This window comes from Accipiter gentilis, chromosome 8 (genome assembly GCF_929443795.1).
Source record: "Accipiter gentilis chromosome 8, bAccGen1.1, whole genome shotgun sequence".
Classification (NCBI taxonomy): Eukaryota; Metazoa; Chordata; class Aves; order Accipitriformes; family Accipitridae; genus Astur; species Astur gentilis.
The window spans coordinates 11,941,463-11,965,691 of record NC_064887.1 but is presented as its reverse complement, the minus strand read 5'-3'; the positions used below and the strand labels follow the sequence as shown (position 1 = coordinate 11,965,691).

The following is a 24,229-nucleotide window of genomic DNA, read 5'->3' as shown; positions in this document are numbered from 1 at the left end:
GTTTTTTTTCAGCTGCTTTCTTAGCATATTCCCTTCTTTAAAAGAGTATAGTAGAGACTTGTATCATGATCTGTTGGGTAGGTCTTGTCCTTGCTGGCCGCTGTGTGGCAAGAAAAGCCTGCAGCTCTGAAGCCTGCATCTTTAGAGTGGGAACTCTAGTTTCTGTCCTACTTCATGACCTGTAGCTGAGACTCCAGAGCAAACGAGTGCATGTGAAATTGTACCTTTGCGTGCGTTATTTGAAAGCTCATAGCATTGGGGAGGGGGGTGTTAAACCCATTGAACTGCTGGGTTTTTTTATTTAATGCCAGCAGCACTGGAGTGTAAGCAGCAACCTAGTGGAAATATGAGAATAATAAAACTTGGCGCTTTCCAGCTGTAGATGCCAAATCCATTTCCAGAGCTGGACAGTGCTGCTCCAGCTCCCTTAGGAAGGGAACTGAAGCTCAGCGACCTGAAGAGACTTGTCCCAGTGATTTTGTTCCCTGTTCTGTTACTGTAATGCTTTGGGCATTTGATTCGCAGCCTTGAAAGTACCTATAAGACATAACTGCTTGCCAGTGGGAGGGGGAGGGGGGTAGAACCAGTTTTGCCAAGGGCATGATGATTAAATGGAGAACATAGGATATCTATCGCAGGCATTTTCTTCTGTGGGGTAGGCAATCACATTTATTTTCTGTGATGTAGGAGTACTCACTTGTAGGTATGTTCAGCTTCAGTTAATTGCAGCCATAGAGGTGATGAGGAAGCAGCCCTGATGGCATTTGCTATGAGCTGTTTTCTACCTTTTACCTGAAGCAAGAGTGCTGAACCTATAGCCCAGGGGCTGGCCCCAGGACAGTTCATCTGGCTCGTCTCCAACTGGTATCTCACATCCCCTCCAGTACTGGGAGGAGCCATAGGACTGCTAGTACTGGGAGGAGCCATGGGACTACTAGTACTAGGAGAGCTATGAGCAGACTATTCTGTTGTACTAGTTACCTTGCATATATTTTGATCCTTGTCTGTGTCTGAGGGGTCTTAGAAAAAGAGAGAAGCTGAGAGCAGGATCTGGGCTGGGTGGATTTGCTCCAGACCCACCTTTCTAGAAGTACACTTTGGCATGGCAGCTGCATCGAACCTTTCTGAATTAAATCCTGGCTTGAACAACTGGTACATCTGTGAGGGTCAGTCAGTATGAAGTGGGGAGAGGGTAGGGGTTGTATCTTTAGCCCCAAATCATAGAAGTGTGTTGTCCAGAGAGAGAGCCTCCCTGCCAGACAGGGACAGGTAGCATCGGTCCCTTCTCTCTCTTTCCAAGAATTGGCATGAAAATGACTCACTGGGGTCTTCTGCTTTTGAAACTGTAACTCGCTTAGACTATTTCATTGCAATGATCAAATGTTCTCTTCACTAATTTGTCTGTTCGTCCCTCAACAGAAATGCCCTCAACGAGTAATGGTGAAAGCAGTAAACAGGAGACCATGCAGAAGACCTGTAAGAACAGTGACATTGAAAAGTGAGTGTAAAGTCAAGAGCTTTCATTTTTCTTGTTCTAAGGAACCATAGTGTCCCAAATGGTGTTCCCAGAAACAGTGCTAGTCTGAGGGTAGGCATATTTGAAGCTTTTACCACTGAGAAGGGAAGCTGTGCTCCAACATGAAGCCTGGAGTTGGACCTGCTGGTGTCCTGACTTGCCACTGCTGTGTCTACAGAGGGCCTGTGGGAATTCCCCCCCAGATATCTGCATGGGCAGGTACCCAGTGACAAGGAATTGAGTGCAGCTTCCAAAAGGCTTCTCCACTGCAAATTGCCTTCTTTTAAAATATGTAAATAGATATATCCATGCTTTCCACCATATTCTAGCTGTGGTGGGTTTTCAAATATGTTGTGTAGTGCATAACCACCTGGACTAGAGCTGGGAATTTGGACAGGGGGTGAAGATTCAAACCCACTTTAACCTGACAAAAGCAATTGGCTTGTCAAGCTGTGCTTTGATTTTTTTGATTCCCCCTGCAAGACTTCTGCTATCAATGTGTCACAGGATCCTGCTTTTACTGGAGAAGTTACCTTATCACTGCATCTTGGTTTTTGAGGGCAGTCCTTCACATGGTCTCTATTATGTATTCTCCATGGTACCTGCATGTTCCAACCTTCATCTCTCTAGCAAAAGGGGATCCCAGCAGCACCATAACTAGGCAGAAGCCTCACTGAGAGAATTTCTTTTCCCTTAAGACCCAGATATCACCTTTTTATGGTTGCTAACAGAAATAATGTCTGAGTTCCTGAGTTTTTTACCTGCAGCCCTTCCAGTTGATTCGGAAGTTTAAGTCCCAGCATTTGAATGTACAATAGTGCAGGGGCTTCTGGCCATCTCCTTTCCTGTCGCTTTCTGATTGCTGGCTATCCTGCAGCCTCGTCCGGGATAGAAACAAATGGTTTCATCTGTACAGTGCATTTGAGTAACAGTCTCTATCCTCAGCCTCCTTCCACATGCTGCTGGGGTGACTTACAACTCAGGCAGATTTGACAATCCAAGCCTAAAACTACAGGCTCTTCACTACTGCTATGGACTGGGTTAATTGGGCTAGGGCAGTGTTTTAAGTTGGTTATTGCCTGACATAAAATGTTGCCCCAAGATCAAGTGAGAGGCAAAACAGCTTGAATGAGGTGGAAGAAGCAAGGTAGTTGTGGGTTTTAAACAGATGGCATTTACATTTTGGGGACGAGGTCCACTGATAATTTGGGATGAGGAAAAAATTTTGGTGGTAGCATTAAGCTGACTTTACAGCAAGTTTTTTTTCATGTAGTTTGTTCTCCTCCTGCCTCTGATCCTGACTTGAGAGGTTGTGTCCCTGGCACATGTCAGGATCTCCAACAGTTCAGGCAGCCTGGCAAAGCATATGTTCACAGTCAGGGGTTAACTGGGGAAACTCCCAGCTGCAGAGGAAACTTTAACACTGCTTTGCTGTCTTGGCACTTTCCTTCTTACAAGGCTTTTTATTAGCATGTCCCAAATGTGGGCTGTCTGCTGTTCGATGCTCCTCGGTGAGCAGGCTTTCGCCAAGGACCACTGAGTTTGGTAGCTCACAGGTCAGTGCAGAAGCAGCTTTGTCCTTAGAGTGAGCCAACCGTTGCATGCTGTCTTGGTGGCGAGGACTCATCCCTTCTGGCCTAATCTGTCAGCCTCTGTCTCTGCCGCTGCTTGGCTTCCCTTTGGGCCTCCTGCCTGTCAGCCCAGCAGCCCTCCACCCTCCCAGATCCACTCCTATTGAAAATCTTTAAACTGCAGGAGCTGAAAGGATTTGACATTTTCCAGAACACTTGAGCTCAAGTGATAAAATTGACGTAGCTTTAATAATCTGATCAAAGAGGCTTTAGCTAGCACCTTTTGAAGGATCCCAGAATCCTTTCCAAACAACACTCATGCTAACACCGCTGTGAAGCTGGGGGAGCGTGTATGTGTGTATGCACGTGCATGTGTATGCAAGCACACCTTGCTCCACAATGACCTTGCCCTGCTAAAGCTTCAGGTCCATAAAAGGTGCGAAAAGTCAGCAAAACCCAATAGAAATTACAGGAAGAGCCTTAAGTGTCTTGCTGAGACTTTCCAATAATGTTGATTTTTTGAAAGTATCAGGGAGAGCTTTTATTTAAGGTGCTTTATTTCACCGAGGTTCAGAAAACAAGATGGTGTTTCAGGTAGAGAATTCCTAGCTGCTTTTTTTCTTTTCTCTCCTTCTTTCCTTTGAGACTCGTGCGTGATAAATAGTTTCTGTCCTGCCATTTAAGGAGTCTGAATGCTCTGTGTGCTTGTCTGTGTAGAGGGGTTCTGTTAAATTAATTGATAACAGGGATCAGAGCTAGAAGCCTACAGAAAAGGAGGGGGGAAGGGTTTCACACTGTCTGGCTGCTTCCCGCTCACTACTGAGCCATGATATATGGCGACCCAGCCCAACAGGCTAAATTGATTCATCTCTAGTTCCTGTTTCTTAATCTGGAGCTAAATTGGTTTCATTTTTCTTGTTTTGGGTGGTGCTTACAGGAAGTTTTTGGCAGCATCACTTTACTCCATTGTTTGTAACTTTAATTTTTGCCTTTAAATCTGAGCGTTATTGATTGGCATGTTAAACCCCATGTAGCATCTGATTAGCATTTTTTAAATTGTCCAGAAGCACATGGCTTACCACCTGTGTCAGCCGTGCCCTCCGTTTAGAGCAGTGGCTAATAGAGTTAACAGTGATCCATGTATTGATTCTTCTCTCATAAGAATGACGTTCCTTCCCCCTCCCCTCTTCCAAAAATAAGTCTAGGCAAGGAAAGCGGTGTGGTTTTGTTTGGGTTTTAATCTGTTAATACAGTATAGCAAACGGTCCTCTTTTTGGCATGCAGCTGAAGCTCTTTGCTTGAGCAAGTTAATTTAATCTAAACTTAGGTTTTCATGGAAGAGTCTCTTGCATGTAGAATGACTAGACAGGGTTTGGGGTCAGTCTGCATTTGTTGGCCCGCTCCTTGTGCCGTGCCAGGTCATCAATAGCTTGGGCAGGTTGACCTCATCTGCGTTGTGTTGAACTTCAGATGGCAGCCACAGGTAATGAGAGACATGGTGCTGGTCCCAGCTCTCCTTCGCAGCCATGCCAGGTCCTCGGTAGCTCGGGCAGGTTTCTCACCGTTGACATCATCTGCATTGCATTGAACTTCAGATGGCAGCCACAGGTAATGAGAGAGTTGGTACTGGTCCCACTTCTCCTTCCCAGCACTGTGGGGCGTCTCAGCCCTGCTGAGCTTTTCTGATCTCGCCAACCTGAGGTGTCTGGGAGACACCCTGGGGTGCTGAAGGCTCATGGGGTAAAGGAGCATCGCACCGCCGGGGGTCTTTGGCAGACAGGCAGAGCTGAGCCGGTGCGACGCTCCTTTACCTCGACTCAAGATGAAGCTTTGCTCAGAGAGAGCAGCCAGTCCCTAATTGCCCCAGCATCCTCCCTGACTCCTCCGCCAACGTCATAGTCTCAGCCAAAGCACTGTTGCACACAGAGAGCTGCAAAAGGCACCTTCCCCACAAAAAGTCTTCCTCCCCCCTCCTTCCCGAGATGCCGCCTGCGAGGGTCTGGTGCCATTTTGAAACCGAGGTTCCCCGGGGTTAAAAGCCAGCATCTTAATTCAGAGTGCCAATGTTCAATTTTGCTTTCTGCCACCAGACTAGATTGCAGGCCAGCGAGAGAGTCTGGGTTAGTGGCCCACTGGGTCACCTCCCATTTGTTTTCCTCAATTTTGTGTTGTCATAAATTCATTCCAGCCCGTTGTGGTTGATCAGTTTATCTCCGCCGGGGCAGGGAGCGCTGCGAGCATGATATATGGCACAGAGCATTGTAGCCAGCCTCTCCATGAATCACTCCAGCTGTTTGGTGTCAGCCCCAAAGCAAACAGGACCCGGCCGCTGAGCGTTGACTACGATGAGCTCAGTATGGGAAGAGACATGACGTATGAATGTTTATTTAATAATTCTCTAATATTTCCAGCGGAGTGTGGCTGTGCCTTCTAGGAGGGGTAAAAGGGGGGGAGGTTGAAGAGGGAAACTCTAATCTGTTGGGGTGGGTCATAAATCAGGCAGACAACATCATTAATCAGGGATAGGACAGAAGTGGAAGGAGGTGGGACTGGAGCTGCCATCCTTGGTGGGAAGGGGCTGTGCTCTTTTTTTTCGTAAAACAAATCTTGTTTCTGATTCCGCTTGGCCCCAGCCGCACTGCCCGCATAATAGCAAACCCAGACGCAAGGCTGTTTAAGTGAGTATGCTACCTCCACTATAAACCTTGTGATACAAGCCTGCCAAGCATTAAATCCCTTTATAATTATCTTCTTTATATAACACTTCATGCTCATCATGCTTCATTGGATGAGATGCTCGTTGGGTTAAAAAGAAGGGTTTAGAGACAAAAAGCAATTGTATTTGTTTTATTTTTCCTGTCACCTCTTTCCTCCCCTTCCCCCCACCTCACCTCTTTCCAAAGCAGTTTTTCCGAAAGCATTGGCTCCAGAGGGGCTCTGGTGCAGCAGCACAGGAAGGAGCATCAGTTAAAATTAAACAAAGTTTAGTTTGGGGTCCTTGTGCAAAGAGTCAAGCATGTGAGAGCAGTCAGGGAGGTAGCAGTGCCTGTCACGGGCACCCTGCTCCCGGGCAGGCAGGTTGTGATGAGAGCAGAGTGTGAAGCCAGAGGATTAGCAGAAGCCTGAAAGGGAAGGAGCCACGCTTAAGCTGGTGTGTCAGAGGGAAACAGAAGCTGTTGTGAATTCACACCAGAGGATAAGCACTCCCCAGCCCTTCTCCATAGTGTCACACCATTAATAGGCTTTGGTGGCAGACAAGAATGTTGTCTAGCAAAGATAGAATTAAAAAATTAACTTGAGTCATAAACGAAATAACCATTTGTGCTCTGCTAAGAGAGAGCATGATGCTGCTGGTGGATCGAGTCCTAGATCAGCCCATGTAAACTTGACAGGATCCAGGAAGCTGAACTGAAGTGTGGGATTGTCAAAGCCAGGCTGAGAAAGCACTACTGGGCTGTGCTGGCTCATGTCCAGATTTTTATCTTTATTAGGTTTTAGTCCTTCCTTTCGGTAATTCAGTAGCGTGTAATATGTTCTTGTAGCGTATACTGTTGTTCAGTGTTGAAAGGGTGCATAGGTAGATGTTCCATTTCTTTACGAAGTGAGACTTTGGCATTCCTTCATCATCTATGTTGTGATGGTGAAGAGCAGAGTGCTGGGCTGCATTTCTTTATTCCACTCCCTCTTTTAACTGTTCAGTAGAAGTTGTGTGTCCCAGTGATGGTCTCAAATGTTATTACCACTGCGCCAACTGAAATTGTATCAGTGTTGTGGTTCATCACAGGCTAGTGGTTAATGAAGCTCAGCAAGGCAGGCTGACTGTACAAGCTCAGACCTGGGGGAAGGTGGTATCTCTGTTTAGTGCAGCTGTGGCCAAAGATTTGTTCTAATTCTCATACCTTGGGGCAGTTTTCCGTAGATTTTGACGTCTTCATACAGGGAAGGACTCTTATAGTCTGTTGAACCTGTGATGTTTTAGAGCTGAAGCATCTTCAAACCCAAGGTGGCTGCCAGCTTCAGGGGCAGTAGCATCCCTGTCTCATAACTGGTGAAAACCCCAGGAAAGAATTTTATTCCTATGCTGGGGGCACGGTTTAGGCATCTTGCCATCGGTGTCTCTTTGCCTGCCCCTTCTTTTCTTTTTTTCTTTTCTTTTTTTTCTTAGTTTCAGAAATGCTGTTAACTTTAATTTGTGGAGTTGCTTCCTGGGAGTGAAAAATCGATGGGGGGCTATCGCAGTGTGAAATTCGACTGTCACTATTGAGCTATAGAGTTAGCAAGATGTCTTAGAAGGTAAAAAATAAATCGTGGCCCAGCAAGTGCTCAGCTGTGCTATTTCAAAGGGGATATGAGGCTGATGGTCCGTTAGAGGGTACTTCAGTTAGATGGATGATGATTCCCTGTGAAATATTGGAGTTATTCCATAGGTAAGAGAAACTTTAGCTTATAAAACACAAACAGCTGCCTTCTAGCAGAAGAATTCTGTCCTTAGATGTGTGAGCAGCTTGTCAGAGAGAGGGTTCGTCCCTAAAATTAGCCTGTTGTGTTTAACAATGTCTCTGATGGAGCACTGTAGATCCTGCCGTGTTTCTTCTGAAAATATTTTGAGGATGTGACTGTTTATTCACATCCCCTACCTACACTGCAAGAATTAAGAGGCAGGGACTGATTTATTATTATTTTTTTTTTAGGAAATATTTGTACGGTGCCCAGATGCTCTCAAGAGAAAAGTAACAATTATTTTTACATAGGCTTCATTCCCTGTTTGGATGGAAATGTTCCTTTGAAGAGCAGAAAAAGGATCATGTTGTGTCCCATCCGCTGCCAGTTTGCTGTCGCTCTCATGCATCTGTTGAAGGGCAGCCCTGGCTGCGCAGGCTGTCTGCATGCTGGCATTAATAGGGCTACTGCTTTCTTTGGCACTTACTGACTATTGTGGCAGGACTCAGTAAGTGTTTATGCTGTGCCAGCTGCTGTATGACAACAGGATGATTGTAATTATGGTGCTTGGTAGTTTATGCATTTCTTAGATTATAGTTAGTAGGTATAAATATGAAATAGTACCAAAAACCCCACCAGTTTGTATTACTTCTCACTAAACCACGTCTGGGACAACTGTAGAGTCTGTAATTAGTTTTCTTACGCTTGCGTGTACAGTTGCAATACCACTGAGGGGAGCTTACTGCTGCAAGGAGTTCTAAGCTGTATTTATCTGGAGCTTGGTAAAGATTTCCCAAAGAATTTAATGACAGAAGAATTCATTGTGCTTTCAGATCTCTTCTGCCTCTGAAACACAGAACCTAGTACTGCCTTTACAGAAGCAGTGTTAATAGCAAATAATGTAACTAATGTAGTTTAATATCCATGTTGATTTTTTGCCCTTACTCCGGTGTTGGTACTTGTCCTAACCTTACTTGCTCCCCACCACTGCAGACACTTCATCTTATTTCTCCATTCACTTCTTCTTTCCTCCTTTTTGACAGTTTCTGTCCACAAAAAGCTGCTCTTTCCCCTCAGTTACATAAGCGTTCCTGCTTTTCCCTCAGATAGCCGGCTCATGACCTGTCCTTCCTCTGCATTGCTGGTTTCCTCTTCCAGCTCTGAGACCACAATTGGTTATGTGATACTAATGTGCCATAGCCTCCTTTAATAGCCTCATGTTTCTTTTTGAAGGCATGATTACCTTAAATGATGCTAATTCTGATCCTTTCTTTCCCTGTAAAGGAAACAGCAACAGCGTAAAAGTTCTAGGGCGGCAGCAGCAGTTGTAGGAAGCTGTCTGGAGGATGTGTTATCGCGTTGCCCTTGTGTACCTCCAATCAGCGGTCATGAATGGAAGTTCTGGAAAGCATATCACCTGCACGGTAAAGCCCTTAAAAGGCTGCAGATGAATCCAAGTGCTGCTGTAGTAGCATAGATATTTCCTGTTTATTTTGGCCGTTTGGACGCAGGCCATGGGAGTAGAAGGCATTTCATTGTGCACAGAGCCTGGCCGCAAGACTCGGCTGCATGTCCAAGCTTCTGAACACCTTTCAACCCTAGGAGTTTGCTATTCCTCTTTCACTTCAGGGACGTTTTATAATTTTGTGCCCTGATCGTCCAACCAAAGCTACCAATAATCCCAGACCACGTCCAGGCCACAGTAAGATGACAGGTTACAGCTGCCATAAGTCTTCTGGTAGAAAAATGTACCTGCCTAGCTATATGTGGAGCTTGGTCATAATCCAAACATGTTTGTTTGTGAATGGAGGCAAGTTTCAGTGGGCTGGAACCTCTATCCTGTGTGCCTCACCAGGGAGAGGAGCTGCATTTTCCATTTCCACTGCCTGCCTTTTGTGGCCCTGGCTTGTATTAAGATAAGAGACCATGGTGTACCTTCAGAGATCTGTTAGGAATACAATTAGGGTCACCAGGATGAAGGATACATTTGAGAAATGTACTGAGATATTAACACATTAGATGTGCGAATGCTTCTGTTTAGGAACTTTGTTTAGAGAATCATTTTCTAACTCGTCTTGTGCTGCCTCCACAAAACCTTGCCGCAACAAAATACTTTTCCGTAGCGTGGCTTTTCCCTTTATCGCCAAAGCTGCTCCAGTAAAGCGATGGGATTGCATTTATTTTCTCTTTGGAACAGGGGACATAGTCTCTAAATCGAAATCAGAATGACCCATGCATTCTTTCTCCCAGCTTTCATGTCGAACCATAATTGCTCAAATGGCACATTTAAAATTTTGGCGCAAGCTCAGACTTTCACTAGCCGCCTTTTTAAATCAGTCCCAGTGGCCAGCAGATACTGCATAGCCCTACAAATGCATCTAAACATGCTGACTCCGAGGCTCCTTCTATTCTGAATGATCAGCGGTGCCATCTGTCTCTGTTTTGATTGGGGCTGGGCACATGTGTCCCAGCGAAACACGGGCCAAAAAAAAGAGAGAGAGAAAGAGCCAGCGCCTGAATTTACTTCCCGCTTCTGTAAAGACATTGTTGGGTTCTGTGTTATAGAGGCGGAGGAGATATGAAAGCATAATGAATTCTTCTGTCATTAAATTCTTCGGGGAATCTTTACCCAAGTCCCTACTAAATGCAGCTTAAAACGCCTTCTTGCAGTGGTAAGCTCCCCTCAGTGGTATTGCGACGGTGCATGCAAGTGTAAGAGAAATAATTCCTCTGTGGGGAAAAAGAGACAACATTTTTGGTTTGCATCAAGATGAAATTAGTCAGAAGCAAACTCTGAATTTGGCAAGCAGATGCCGGTATTAACAAGTTGTGCAAGCAAGTATAAAATAGAGGCGCTCGTGACTGAGAGCGCCTCGGCATCGTGTGTGTGTGCCCTTGCATGCACCCCGCTCCAAATTCACAACTTAGAACACGGAAATTAGAATGGGGAACATTGCATTATTCATAACTTGGCAACCAGAAGCCAGGGCACTTTGCCAAAATAAACTATTCTCTATAATTACAGGTGAAGCAACATTCTTTAATATCTTACAATACAAAAACATACATTAATCAAGGAAAGAGGGCTTTTTTTTTTTTCCTAGAGGACAATAAATTAGCATCCTTGCCAATTTCCTCAATACATGTGACAACGTTTTACAGGATTATAAGTCAGCCTTTTTAGAGGAGGTTAGTCTAAAAACAAATAAACCCAATAAATGAGATTTTTAGCTAAATAAAGGGGAAGCCAGCTACTAAAACGTTGATGTCTTGCCAAAAGATTGCTTTTAGCACAGGCACTCTCACAGATCAAGGTTCTAAACTTCACTTGGTGTGATTTGACACGGCTCTACTGCAAACAGCTTTGCTGGGCAGTTTTCTACTGCTAGGGATCTGGCCCCTTCTGCTGTAGCCAGCTCATCTAGTGAAATAAAATCTCAGTGTGTCATGCCAGTCCAGTAGCCTGCATGTTCTGGGGTGATTCACAGTCAATCTGCCACCAGTGCCTGACACTGGACTTTTTTCGGAGACTTAACATACTGAAAATGCTTGAGCTGTGTCTGTTTTCTTTTAAAGCCACCTGTGACTTTCCTTTTTAAAAACTTACTTATCAGTTTAAGTGTTTTGCTTGTTAGTAAAAAACTTTTTTTTTTTCAGCTTTATGTTATGTTCTTGCCCTCCAGTAAGTGCAAAAGGCTTTTGTGTCTGTATATCTCCCACTGACTTCAGTAGCGCTCACCCACATCTGCCAAAATAAACTCCCCATATCATTAGCTGTAGCACTTGATGCAGGTGATGCTTGCTAAATTGAAAGAGGGGGCAGATTCTTTCACCAGGTTGAAAACAGAAGCAGTTCTTGTCCCAGAAAACTTAAGGTTGTTTTTAGTTAGTGTTTGAAACTCGGATAGCGAGGGAGTTGTGTTGAAGACAAATTAGGAGTGAGAGCCAAGACAGCATCGTTGTGCTCTGCCGTTCTGCAGTGCTACCATTGTCACAGCAGCTATGGACAGCATGTTACAGGCTAATAAAACATGATCTCTTCTCTGAAAAAGTTGCCCTCTCACCCAAACGTAAATTGGCTATGAGAGGAGGCTTGCAATTAAATGATTGTGCACTGATGTTGGGGTCATTTTTGGATCTTTTTATCAAGTCTTAAAGATTTGTGCCCCACAAAGCAAGGACTGCAGTAGGCTCTCTCTTTTGCAGCATGGTAGTGGTTATGATAATTGTCATCTGTGGCCATGGTTAGATATGGCCAGGAGCAATTTCTCTGCTCCTGGAATCTTACTTTAGCTTGACTCTGCCTTCAAAGCATCGACCAGTCTGTTTCTAATATTTATGATATGTAAGCTGCTAGTGACCTGACCTCTGCCCCTGATGCAGGGAAGTGGCATGTATGTTCTGCTGGGATCAGGTTCTCCACCTCAGACAAGGGAAGATAAAGGCTTTGTTTAAAAATAAAGACATCACACTCAGGTTTGTCAGTGGTACTGTACATTTTCCCCTCTGCCACTCTGTGTTTACAGGCATAGAAAAACAAAAATAAATGTATGAGGAAGAGAGAAGAAGGTCAGAATATCAAGTGTGAAAAGTAGCCCATGAAATTTTATTGGTGGTGCATTTAATCAGTGCTAAGCGTTTTTTACAAGGTACATACAAACAGTGGAATTGTAAAAATTTATGGAATGCTGTGTACAGTGTGGCCATTTATGAAGAAAGGAAAATTTATATCCAGTTGAAATAAACCAAAGGGGAATGGTTTATGGAGACTCCTCAGCAGCAGGGTACATCAAGTGAGATCTGGGTAAGGGGAGGATGGGGTATTCGCAGGGGCTTACTGATTTTTGAGGTGGTTTTCTGCTTCTTCAGCAGCTAACAGTTTGCATCTTTCTGTGGCTCTCAAATGGGCAGGATGCTGGATGCAGTGATGGTATGGTGTTTTGGTTTTTTCCGTATAATGGAAACGAAACGCAAGTGAACAGCTGCTACTGGTATCTCTGGTACGAGGCACTCGGTCTTGGTCTCGTTCCAGTCCAACAGTTTCTTGAGCAGCCTTTAATATCCAGCTGGGAAGGGTTAACTGAAGCCAATCACTTTGACATCAGCATTTTTTTGTTTCCTTTTTGGTCCAGTATTTTGTTGATGATAAAGCACAGACTTAGTCAATTGAGAGATTCCAGAGCTGCAGAATCAGAGATAATTTAATTAACGGAATTGCTTGTGATTGCCCACTGGGACAGCGGGTAGGAATTGCTCGATTTAATTTGGAGAAACAAAGATCACATGCATGCTAATGTTTAACAAATAACCAGTGTTGGGGTTAAAGTTTTTTTGCAAAGAGAGGGGCAGCTGATTCCCAGGGGAGATTTCCCAGGAGGTGATTGCTGAATAACAGCTCAAAGCTACAGATAGGTCCTTTTTCTTCTTCTGGCCTTTTACCTGAACAAAGCAAGGATTTGCTCAGAGGAAGAAAGTTTGTTCTTATTTTCAGTGCTCAGGGGAAAACGCTATGAACAGTAGAAAAACGTGCATTGAGCACAAAGACTGAAAACTATCATATGCTGTCTGCCCAGTTTCATAGACTTGCTCCCTGGTACCCAGCATCCTCAACTGCGACTGCCAAGTTGTTGAACAGTTAACCGCACAGTCCAGAGAGAAGTGCAGGACCAAGCGTCCTCCGCGAGGAGCCCTCCCTTCATGTTTTTGCTCTTGCATAAACGTTCTTGCTCAGGCTTCCCTGTTTGTGTTGACGTAGGTCCGCAGTGAGTAGAGCGTGGATGTGCCCTCTTGCTACGTCCTCAGCCACGGAGGGCAGTTCAGGTATCAGCAAGGCTGCTCGCACCTGCTGGAGAAGCACCAGTGCTGGGGCTTGAGATATTGCTCTCGGCAGCAGTTGTGCTCAGCAGATCTCTCTGGAGACTGATAAATGACGTTATCCAAACACGTCAAATCAGAGCGCTGAGGCGCAAAATTGTTAAAAGAGTCCTCTTACATCCAGCATGAGGTCAAGGCAAAGCGGGGAGAGCAGGGCTGTGGAAGCCAATTCCTTGTTTCCTGTAATTCCCTCTGCCTTCCTTGGCAGGGTAACTTGTACACAGCCTTACCCTGTCCGTGGAGCTTGGCTTTCTGACCCTCGCTCCACCCCAGCATTACCCTGTAAAAATACTGCCCAAGCAGCTCCCAGCTGTGTCCGGACAAGCGCACACGAGGTGTGCACGCAAGAGGGAAGCCTGAGGGAGTTCCCAAGATTGCTGCTGCAGGAAGAGTTGCTCCTAAGCGATGCTTATCTTTAGGATACAAGCAGCAGGTTGACGGTAAAATGTCACTAAATGGAATGGCATGTGTCCCAAGTGTGCTGGCTACCACAGGAGCCAGACACATGGGAAGTGACTCTCGTCTTTATTCCATCCCTGGAGGTAGTTCCAGTTTCCTTTATTTACTAATGTTCTCCCTATTTCCCTTGACCTCATTTCCTCTGGCTTTTCGGAAGCAACCGTGCAATTATCGCTCACTTTGGGTTGACCCTTGGCCACCACATCCCTGGTTGCTGCTGCTCCAAGAGGCTTTCCTGAAATCTCAAGCACAAGATACTCGCTTGTGGCCAAAACCTCTGTCTTGGGAGATAGGAGCTGCATCTTCAGCACTACACTGTGCATCAGGATTTGTCCTGAGAGCACGCTTGGCAAGGAGAACATGGAGTTTAAAGTCTGCCACGGCTGAGCTTTGATCAGCGCTGGGAGATGCTGCAGTGGCTAAAGCTCCCTCTCTTACCAATGCACCCCAGTCTTGTTAATAAATGTATATTTAACAATGTCTGGAGCGTATGAAGTGATAATAACTAAATCAATACCTCCCACATTGATTGTCCAGGATCCCTACAGCGTGACGCACGCAGCGGTGCGGTAATTTTCCAGCTAACTAGCACCCTGATCTACAGCCCTCCTATTGATTGGCCATTGTATCAGGCAGCCTCTGAGCATTATTGCTTATACCTCTATTCAGCCTCCTTTTCTGATTCATTCGTTTATTACTGGACAGGTGCGATTATCTCAGAGACTTTCCGAAATTGGCCGATGGGGGTCAGCCATTTAGACTTCTATAAACAAGCCATTTTCTATCTTCTCTAGTTGTTGCAGTGGCAAATTTTTCCTTTTCAAGAGTTGACTGTTATTGGGCTGGGACTGCGGATGAATTGGCCTTTGCTTGGATCTGCTCAAGGAATCAACTTTTCCCTTTCCTTGCTGAGTCGTCTGCCCTTCAGAGGAGGACAGGTAGCTCCAAAGGTAGTAATAGGAGAATTTAGCAAGGGTTGAGGTTCTGCTTACCACCTCCTTTGGGCAGGAGCCACACTTGCTGCCTTTACACCGCCAGTGCCCTTAATGCATGCAGGAATGAGAAATGGATCCCAGAAAGTCAAATTCAACTGCAGCCTTCATCCAGCATCAGTTTGTTGGTGGGCCAGATTGTAAAGGAAACAATTTTTTCATCCGACAATAAGCTTCAAGCTATAAATAAATAATTCTGTTTCTTCCTTGGACAAAACTAACACCTTTCTAGACTTTCTTTGAAAACACTAACAACTTCCTTGAGGGTGAGAACCCAAGCTGGGATGTGATAATAATTTATAACAATGAGTAGGAGCAAGTGGGTGTTTCACAGTGGGGAGCACTGTCTCCTACTGAAGCTCTTTCATTTTGCTCCAAAGATTATTTATTGATACCAAGACTTGAATCCACAGCGTCCCTGTCCCCCAGCGGTCCTCATCCACTAGGCTATCATGAGACATGTGTATTTCTTTGCCTTTTTTGCAGTTTTAAAATTGTTAGCATTTCCTAGCAACTGTCATTTGCAATGAATCTCCTTCTGATGAAGATCTCTCCTCCGTTAGCTCATGCAGAGAGTGTCTGATCTGTACAAAGGTAGGAGTGAAGCTGGAGGAGCTTTGTAACACTGGTACTTAACCATATGCACTCCTGCAGCTCCAGTTTCTTCTGAAGTGTCATAATTAGAAAAATCACTCAAGAATTTTTCAGCTAGCTCTGTTTCTGGGGCCTTGGGAAAAGCCAACAGAATCACCTCATGGGAGATACCTCAGGTCCCCCCCTGCGTGCCAGTGACAAGTGACTAATGAACAAAGGAGCAAATGTGTGTGTGCAGCGGGAGTGCTGAGATTGCAGCTCACTTTATTGGTTGTAGTAATTCCGCTAGACCTGTGTTTTAGCCACCTGTTGATGAATCATCCTCTGAAAAGGTAGAACAGGTAGGCGCCACTGTGGGTTATGTTGTGATTGATGCAGCTTCTAGTGGCGAGGTACTCTTCAGGTTCTTCTGAGCTGGAGTCTGCTTGGACAGGCCTGAAATTCACCGACATACGTGAAAATTGCTGGTTTGGTTTGGTTTTTTGCAAGAGTGAAGGCCTTAATGTCAATGCAATACTCTAAACCTTTTCTGCGGAATGCTTGAGGACCCCTCCCTATGTCTGCACTGTGTAGAAATCAGATTTTGCAGCATTCTGGGACACATCCTTGTCTGTAATGCTCCCTGCATCTCATTTGCTAAGCATTGCTGTCTGCCCTTGCTTTTAGGTTGGGAAGTTGCTCTTTTCACCAGCCTTGCAGAACCATGAAAATACACTTGCCTGCCCTCAGCACAGCGCCTCTGTGACAAAAGAGATAACGCTGCCCATCAAAAATGACCCTAGGAAATGGGAAAGCAGAGATTGTAAAGCTGCTTTTATAGCCACCCTGTTGGCACAGTGTCTGTTGCTTTGGTTTCTCCTTTTTTTCAGTATTAGAATGCAAAAGGCTAGGGGTTTCTTTAATGTAAGACCATTGTGTTGATCTTGTGTAATGAGCCGGTTTTGTGTTTCACAAAGTTGATGGCCAGCAAAGACCTCTATTCTCTAAGGGGAAGAGCAGCTCTTATTGCCCACAGAAAGTTATCTCACTAGCTTTAGAGCAACGTACAGAACTTTGTCCAAAGCATTTGGTCCTAAGGAATCTCTCAAGGGAGACAAGAAAAGAGGCAAAAAAAACAAAAAAAAAATCTGTTCTTTAAATGCCCGTGTCTTGCGGAAGCTTGCTTTGTGTGAAGCTGGCAACCCCAGCCCCGCTGTGTTCTGTCATGATGTGTTTGAAAGTGTTTAATAGGACACATCAAAGAATTCACACTGGGCTTTTCAGGAGTTCTTCTTCACCCCAAGTTGGATGTATTAGTTCGAATGTTGCCATTTGCTGTGTGGTACCTCTTGTGGGATCCTTTCTCCCCCAAACTCTTAACAATCTCGGGTGCTCAGTGATGCTCACTCTCCATCATCTGTTGCAGAATTACAGAAGACTCTGCAGTGACAACATTTGAAGCGTTAAAGGCTCGTGTCCGTGAGTTAGAAAGGCAGCTTTCCCGTGGGGACCGCTATAAATGTCTCATTTGCATGGTGAGTAGCACTCCACTTCTGGTAATGAATCAGAAATGTCTTGGTATCTTTGCCGAGGAGAGGAGAAGCTTTTTCTCCTTTTTCGGGTGGAGTGGGGTAACTCATCTTTGTCCCTATACACCAATTAGCCTTCCAAATGAAGGTGCTAGGTCTTTTTAGCAATTGAAATTTCTGTATGCATTACATTGTTCCACTGGTATTTGTAGCTGTCCATCTGTATCAGGGCTGAGAAAGCCCCAACTTTGGAAGACTTTCAGCCTTCCTATAAAACTCCCAGATACCAGCGTCCTCTTCCTGCAGGTGCAGATTTACATACACAGGAGAGAGCAAAATCTGTGATCTGAGACCCACCATATGATTTGGGAACAGGAATGTTGCCTGAGCATTTTAAAAGTTGTCAATGTCCTGCTTGCTCTGTGGTGAGGCTCTGGCCTTCTTAAAGAAGGGCAGCAGCTCCCTCTGATGGTCTGAGCCTGCAAAGCTTTGCATCTCCTGTTAGATTTTTATTCTGCTGATAGCAGGAGAAAATTCTGCTTGGCAGAGGGCTCCCTCTGCAACTTCAGCTTGATGCATGGTGCTTTCTATCCCAGTTCATGACTTGTAGGTAAGGAGTGCAGTCCCCGTCTCTCATCCCACAGAAGGGACGACAGCTTGCTGCTGATTTCCAGAGGTGTATTAGCAACGATAGAAAATACTCAAGAGAAGCCATGTCTGCTGAAATAGCCACAGTATTCTTGGGATGTAGTTAAGCTGTTCCTGCAGAGCTAAGAGTTGTGATGAGGGTGTTAACCTTGCCCTGTCACTGGTTTTTGTATGATCTGGTGACCTTTCTGATGAGAATAATGGCAGGTGGCCACAGCAACTTCAGATGGTCTTGTGATAACTGTGCTGAGCCAGGTCACCACTTGAGTGGATTATGGGCTTCCAACAGGAGTTCTGGACTGTGGGAGACTTTCTGTCTCCACTACATAAACATTACAAAACCACAAACTTACATATTACACAAGCTTATTTTTTTAAAATACAAAATACAAGGCAACGTTATCCACAAAGAAAGGTGTTGTGATGGGGTTGGGAGCAATGAATCAGTAGATCCCTGCTGTGGAAATAACCTGTTTCCTTCTTCTCCTCAGGACTCCTATACAATGCCCCTGACTTCCATTCAGTGCTGGCATGTGCACTGTGAAGAATGCTGGCTGCGGACTCTGGTGAGGCTCTTGGCTTCTTTCTTGTTGACTTGCAGGCTTTTTCCGCTCTTCTGGGATTCTTTATTTTAAATCACCACAGGGAAAAGTGCTTTTTGCTTTATTTTAAACAATCTGAGTGCTGTGCATGCAGACTTCCCAAGCCTTGCTGTTTAAGACCTCACTCTAGCTTTGACTTGAGTGAGTTTCATTTGAGTCATCATGACCTGTGCAGTCAAGTGCAGTCCTGCCCCTTGCTTGCTCCTCTGCTGCCGTGGGGACAGCCATTGCTCATGTAACAGCTCTGTGCCGGGGACAACTTGCCTTACAGTAATTTCCTGTGGGGCATCCATGCAGAGAGGTAAAGCTGTGAGAATGGAGGCCAAATCCACTGAGATTTCATGGAATGGGTAGCTTCTGAGAAACCTAATATTCCTCTGAAGCAAAGGGAATCATCTTTAGGATAGAGGATATGGAAGGGAGCTTTTATGAATATGAATCTATATTTTTCAGATTATTTGAAAGAGCACTGTGCAGTTTTCAAGCGTGTGCCATTCTGTTTGGAAGATTGGGGACTGTCTTGAACATTGAATAGGTGACCCAGTGCAGTAGTAATTTATACATGTATTAAAGGACATCAGGTTAAAATTTAAGCTGTTATTAAATAAAGTGTTTTCCTTTCCTGTGTTAAAACTGTGGGCTTTATAATCAGCCTTTAATCTCCCCTGTGCAGCTGATTTTCAAGCTTTCATTTTGCTCGGGTTGGGGAGTGGAAAATAGTCAGTTGTTCTTTCTAGTTCTCCTGTTAGCAAGATGATACAGTGTTGGGTTGCAAAAAATGTAAGAGAATGCCACTCCTAAAAACTGTTCCTGTAAGGCATTACAAAATCTACTTTATAGAACACGTTGTGTGCTTGGAATTATGATTAAGCTGATCGTGCTCCTTTAAATCCTGCCTTTTAAAAGTCTTGTCCAAGAAAAGTTACCAGGACAGTGAAGCGCCTGTGGGCTTGAGTACTAATAGCAACTCAATAACTTGGCTATCCCTTAGGCTGTATTTTATAGCTCTTCAGCTACACCCCGTCACTATTTAGATTATACAAGCTTTTGTAAACATTTTAGCAGTATGTTATAAAAGACACATATGTGGGTACATAGCTGTGAGGTGTTTGGATGAAATGTGTGCTCTGCCACCTTTGCTAAGTGAAGAGTAATCTTGTCCTTCAGCAGTGCTACAAGCGGAGGATAAAACGCTAATTTCTTTTTCATTTTCTTTACTCTGAAGTCTTTGTCCTCTCGTATTCCCAGCAGCCTCAAGTCATCTTCTAAATCAGTGGCACCAATTTCAGCCTGTTCTTAGGCCCAGCAGCAACTTAGTTCAACTTCAGCCAGGCCCCTTTGTTTCATATACAGCAGTCACAGCTGCTCATGAGAATGGGGAAACCCCACTCCAGGTGCTCAGGGGTTAGCATTTACCCTTGCAGAGGGGGAGCCATCTCCCCCCTAGAATTCTGTGAGGAAGGTGGGGATGGAGCTGGCGGCGTGCTGTCCGCACATGGCTCTTCTGCCGACCAGGCAGGTGGGATGGGAATAGTCCAGCAAGACATCATGTTAGGACTTGGCACTTGCACAGGGGAAGCAATTAATAAGTGGCTACTCATGTGTTCCCCAGTCCTAGCCTCTCCCTGCAGCCCCCAATTTATTAAGCCAGGCCGTTTCACAAGGCATGCTTGCACTCCCTCTCCCGTCTCAAAAAAAATCTCCCAGCCTGTGTTCGCATGTTTCTAATGTAACCATTAAAATGTAGCCCGAAGACAGCAATAAAAACCCTGGAACGCCTTGGTGCTTTTGTGTCTTGATCAAAGTCAATGTGTGTAATCTCGTTAAGACTGCCCTCCTTCCCCCCTCCTTTTTTATGAATTTAATGGCATACAGCAGCTGGGCTCAGTGTTTAATGCTCACCAACCTGCATTGTTCTAATTAAGGTATCTCCTTTTATTTCGGGCACAAAAGAGACTCTTGTTTTTTTTAACAAGCGAGGAGCTGTGGGATAGTGTGTGTAATAATCGCTGCTGTTACCTTTCCCTGGGTATAAAGCTGGCTCCCCAGCGGGGCCGGGAGGAGGGAGCCTGCGCGTGCAGCACACATGGAAAGACTTGGCTGGGGGAGAGGGGCAACATTTTTCTTCTGTTGTGCAATAAACAATTTGTTGGAGTTAATAGGAGTTGGGGCTGGTGGGTTGTGTCGGGCTTCCGGCCCCTTTTGAACATTCTGGAGATCTGCCATCCCTGCTGGTGAAAAGTCCCCTTTCTCCTGTGCGCCTGTGGTTTATATGCCCAGCCGAGATCTAATATTAAATTAGAGCGTGAGTGTGTCTGAGAGAGAGAGGGAGGACCGTGTATTGAACAAGGCCCTGGAACCGAACGCTCACAGTGCCTGGGAGCGCTTCTAAACCTCTGCATGGTATTGAAGACAGGGTGAAATTTGATGCTTACATCAGTCTATGGACCAGAGGAGGTGAAGTGTTTTTTAAAAGGTTTAAGGTTTAAACATTTTCTGGGATACGATGCTACAGTGATCTGAGCATCTCTGGTATCCTCTGACTTTGGTGGTGTCTAGGGCACTGATGAGGATTGGATCTCTAAAGCACTTAGGCTTTCTGAAAATACAATTTTTGGACTTCTGGCGCTTGATGTCCAATTCCAAATTATAACTGTTACATTGCTAAGGGAGAGAGGAAGATATTTTTAACCACCAACTCTACAAATGGTTGCTGGGCTCTCTAGCTGAGGTACTGTTGTACTAGAGCTCAGTGCATCAAACTGGCTCCAAGTTCTGGGGATGAAACGTTCACCAGAGCAGACTCCAACTCTATCTCTGTTGCTGTGTTGGATTAACGTGAAGGAAAGGCTGGGGTCACAGAAAAGGACGCTGGAGATGGTTTAAGAGAACTGAGGTCGTAGTGCTCACTGAGTTAGCCAGCGCCTCCGTGCCAGTAGAAGCTGCTTGGTTAGATGGTCCTCAGGGTGGCCATGGACAAAGGGAGGAACCGTCCCTTCACCCAGCATCAGGACATGATGAGTTGAGTGGTTTTCTCTCCTTCCACTTGCTCTGTGAGCAGAACCAGTCTGCCTGAGGGCTGCAGTCCAGGGGCCACAGACTAAAGGTGTGCTGTACACTGCATACAGTGTGCGCAGCTGTCTGGTAGTAGGCACAACAGGAATGGAGACAAGGGAGAGAGAGAGACAAACTTGTTCCTTGATGCCATGTGATTGTGCCTGGGCTCCCAGGAAATCATATTAGCTGTTTTGTCAGCTGGGTTTGTCTGCTGGTTTTGTATTGCTGTGTCAAACCACACCAATGAGCTTGCTACTCCCTACTTGCTGGCTGTCTGGGGCACTCAACACAGTGACATTCTTCATTCATCCATCTGGCATGCAGAGAGCTAGTTGATATCTTCGAGTTACAGAGAAAGTGGGACACAAGCCTGGAGTAACTTCCCTGCGATCCCTTTTGGAAACCCCTGAAAACACGTGCAGGTTCTTCAAAGACAGGAGAGGAAATGGTGTTGCAGGAGGGAGGCTTAGCCTGGGCAGTGGGAGGTGGGGTTCATTTCCCTGAAGATCGATGTGACTCTCACGGTGCATGTCCGTCCTCAACTGGTTGTAGGACTGCAGCCCTGAGTCACAGGGTGATGGGGGATGAATCTCCCTCTGGAAGAGGTTTGTCTGCCCCTTCTCTGTCCTTCGCCATTAACTGACGGGGACCCTACAGCTACTAGTGGGCGAAATTCATATTTTCCTTCTCCTGTGAAGAGTGCTCTGACAGTAGAGATTGGCAATCTGCTGCAGTGCTTTACTGGGGAGGTTTGGAGCCTCCATCCTTGGAGGTTTGTGAGAACACTTTTGATGGGTGTCCATCAGCAGTAATTCAGGTTGAGGTGATCTTGCCAGGGGAGTGAGTTGGTGAGTTCTTGTCATCCCTCTGAGCTGTAGTTCTGTGATCTCCCAAACTCTGGTATCCTTCCTTACAAAGTAAATGCAGTTAAAAGCTAAGTCAGGCTGTTGTTTGACCGCAATGGGTTGTGGTGGGTGCAGGCATGCAGGGGCTGAAAGAGGGCAGGTTTATTTGAGCAGGTGCAGTTTGCTGAGTTTCCCCCATCACCTGTACAGCCAGATCCAGCATTTCCTATGTGTATTTGCTGACCCCAGGCTTGTGCTTGACTGTCTTGGGCTTATTTGAAAATGACAACTGCAAGAGCAGGACAGAATCACTTCTAAAAAGCCTTCTTCATCACAGAATATGCTTCCAGGGGATCCATCAATAGATGTGTATTCTTTGCAGTTGACACGTTTATATCTTTGGTAGATTACACTACTACATTCTTAGCCTTGTCGCTTTTTCCAGGCTATAATACCATATATCCCATGCGGGCTGGAGTATTTTTGTAAGAAACAGTGCAGATACAGAGCAATCCTTCTGGGTGATTTCTTAGTGCTTCCAAGCAACATAGGGACCACCTGAGTCAACAGCTGCATGGAGGATGCTGCGCTTGATCCTTCATGATGTTCCTATCTGCCATGAGGTTGTCTGGTTATTTATTAATATATTTCAGTTTTGGCCTCCAAAAACCTGTGGGGGTGAGCTCCACCCTTTGAGGAGGCTCTGTGAAAAAGGTTGCTCTCCTGGTTGCTTTAACTGCGTTGCCTGACAACTGGAGGTACCCCACAATGGCAGTGGTGAACAGCTGCTTCTCTGGGAGTTAGCATTTGCAGAGAAGAAGCTACCACTTCATATGGAGGCATGAGTGGGAAAGGGGGCTGTCACCTTGGTTGAGAATTGGATCTTGGAGTTCGATTCCTCTCCTGGCAGAAGCTGGCTCTTGGTTTGGGTCCCTTCTGTCATCTCTCTATTTTGGTTTTCCTTCCTATAAAACAGGCAAGCTTTGAGCCCAGGTTTGAGAGTGGCACCGTGTAGACAAAGTTGCTCTCTGTGTGTGTGTCTCTTTATTCTCTGTGCCTGGTAGCATATTCTGCTTGGAAATTGCCCATTTTTAGACCCACAGGACAGCAGGAAGTGCCTAAATCCTTCCTTTTGAGTTTTCTTGCTTTAGCCAATTTATAGCAGACGTCACACCATTTTTTTTTTAAGAGGCAACTTTAAGACAAAATACTCCAATCCTTCCTGGCACCATGCAAGCCCTAACGACTTCTCAACATCTCAGCTCTCGTTAATGTATTTTTCAAACTACTACCCCAAGTGATTAGCCTGTATTGTGGATCAATCACTTGCCAAATTTTAATTAAGAAAGGAGGAGAAAAAATAAACTCCATCCTGGTTCCAGCCCCTTTTCTTTGCTTTGTAACAGCCCTGGAGCAAACTTCTTGCAGCAGAGTTTTATAAACCCCTCAAAACTGGGGTTTATAATGGAAAAGCTGAGGTGGCCTTTACTCTAGTACACGCAGCTATAACACATCAAGGCTTTTCCATGAAGCTATGATGAAAGGAGCAGAAGGACCTGGAAAAAAAAGAAAGAAAGAAATGGCCGACAGGTGGGACTTATTATTCCACAGCATTTTTATTTCAAGGGAAAAGTTTAGTAACCCCAGCTGGCAGGTGAGCAGTGGGGGAGCAAATGCTTTTTCATTGTGACTGTGCCAGCATGTGTGTGTGTACAAGCTTGTGTGCCTCTCTACAAGAGAGGAGAGCTTAAATGCTAGTGCCAATAAATGTTGTACACCTACATCGAAAAGTCAGATGTAAGGAACAAGGTTCTAAGCAATTTCAATCTAAAAAGAAAAAATCAGGACTTAGTTCTGAATTTAACACACATGCTGATGTGTGCAGAGGATGATAGTTTAAAAAAAAAAAGAAAGAAAAAAAGAAAAAGGCTTCCCCAAGGGTCCAAAGTCATTATTTTTGCTTGAACTGTTTAATACCAAGCATAAGTACTAGGGAGACCCAGAGACCTGGGCCCGGCGTGCCACGTGGAGTCAGCCTGCACAGCATTCAGGGCAGGCTGCTGAAGGTCTCTAGGATGCTGTCGTTCCCTCCAGTGTGCCCAGGCTTCAGAGCTCAAGATGAG

The 24,229-nt window shown here is 45.3% G+C and overlaps 1 protein-coding gene across 2 annotated transcripts in view; it reads left to right on the top strand.

Annotated features, from left to right (window-relative positions):
- The window catches only part of RNF220 (ring finger protein 220), a 233,840-nt gene that overhangs the window by 202,746 nt on the left and 6,865 nt on the right, over positions 1-24,229 (top strand). For both annotated transcript variants that reach the window (XM_049808212.1, XM_049808211.1), the window contains 3 exons: positions 1,420-1,498; positions 16,852-16,960; positions 18,094-18,168. In XM_049808212.1, coding sequence (XP_049664169.1) covers positions 1,420-1,498; positions 16,852-16,960; positions 18,094-18,168 — 263 coding nt within the window. The remainder of the gene's footprint in view (positions 1-1,419; positions 1,499-16,851; positions 16,961-18,093; positions 18,169-24,229) is intronic.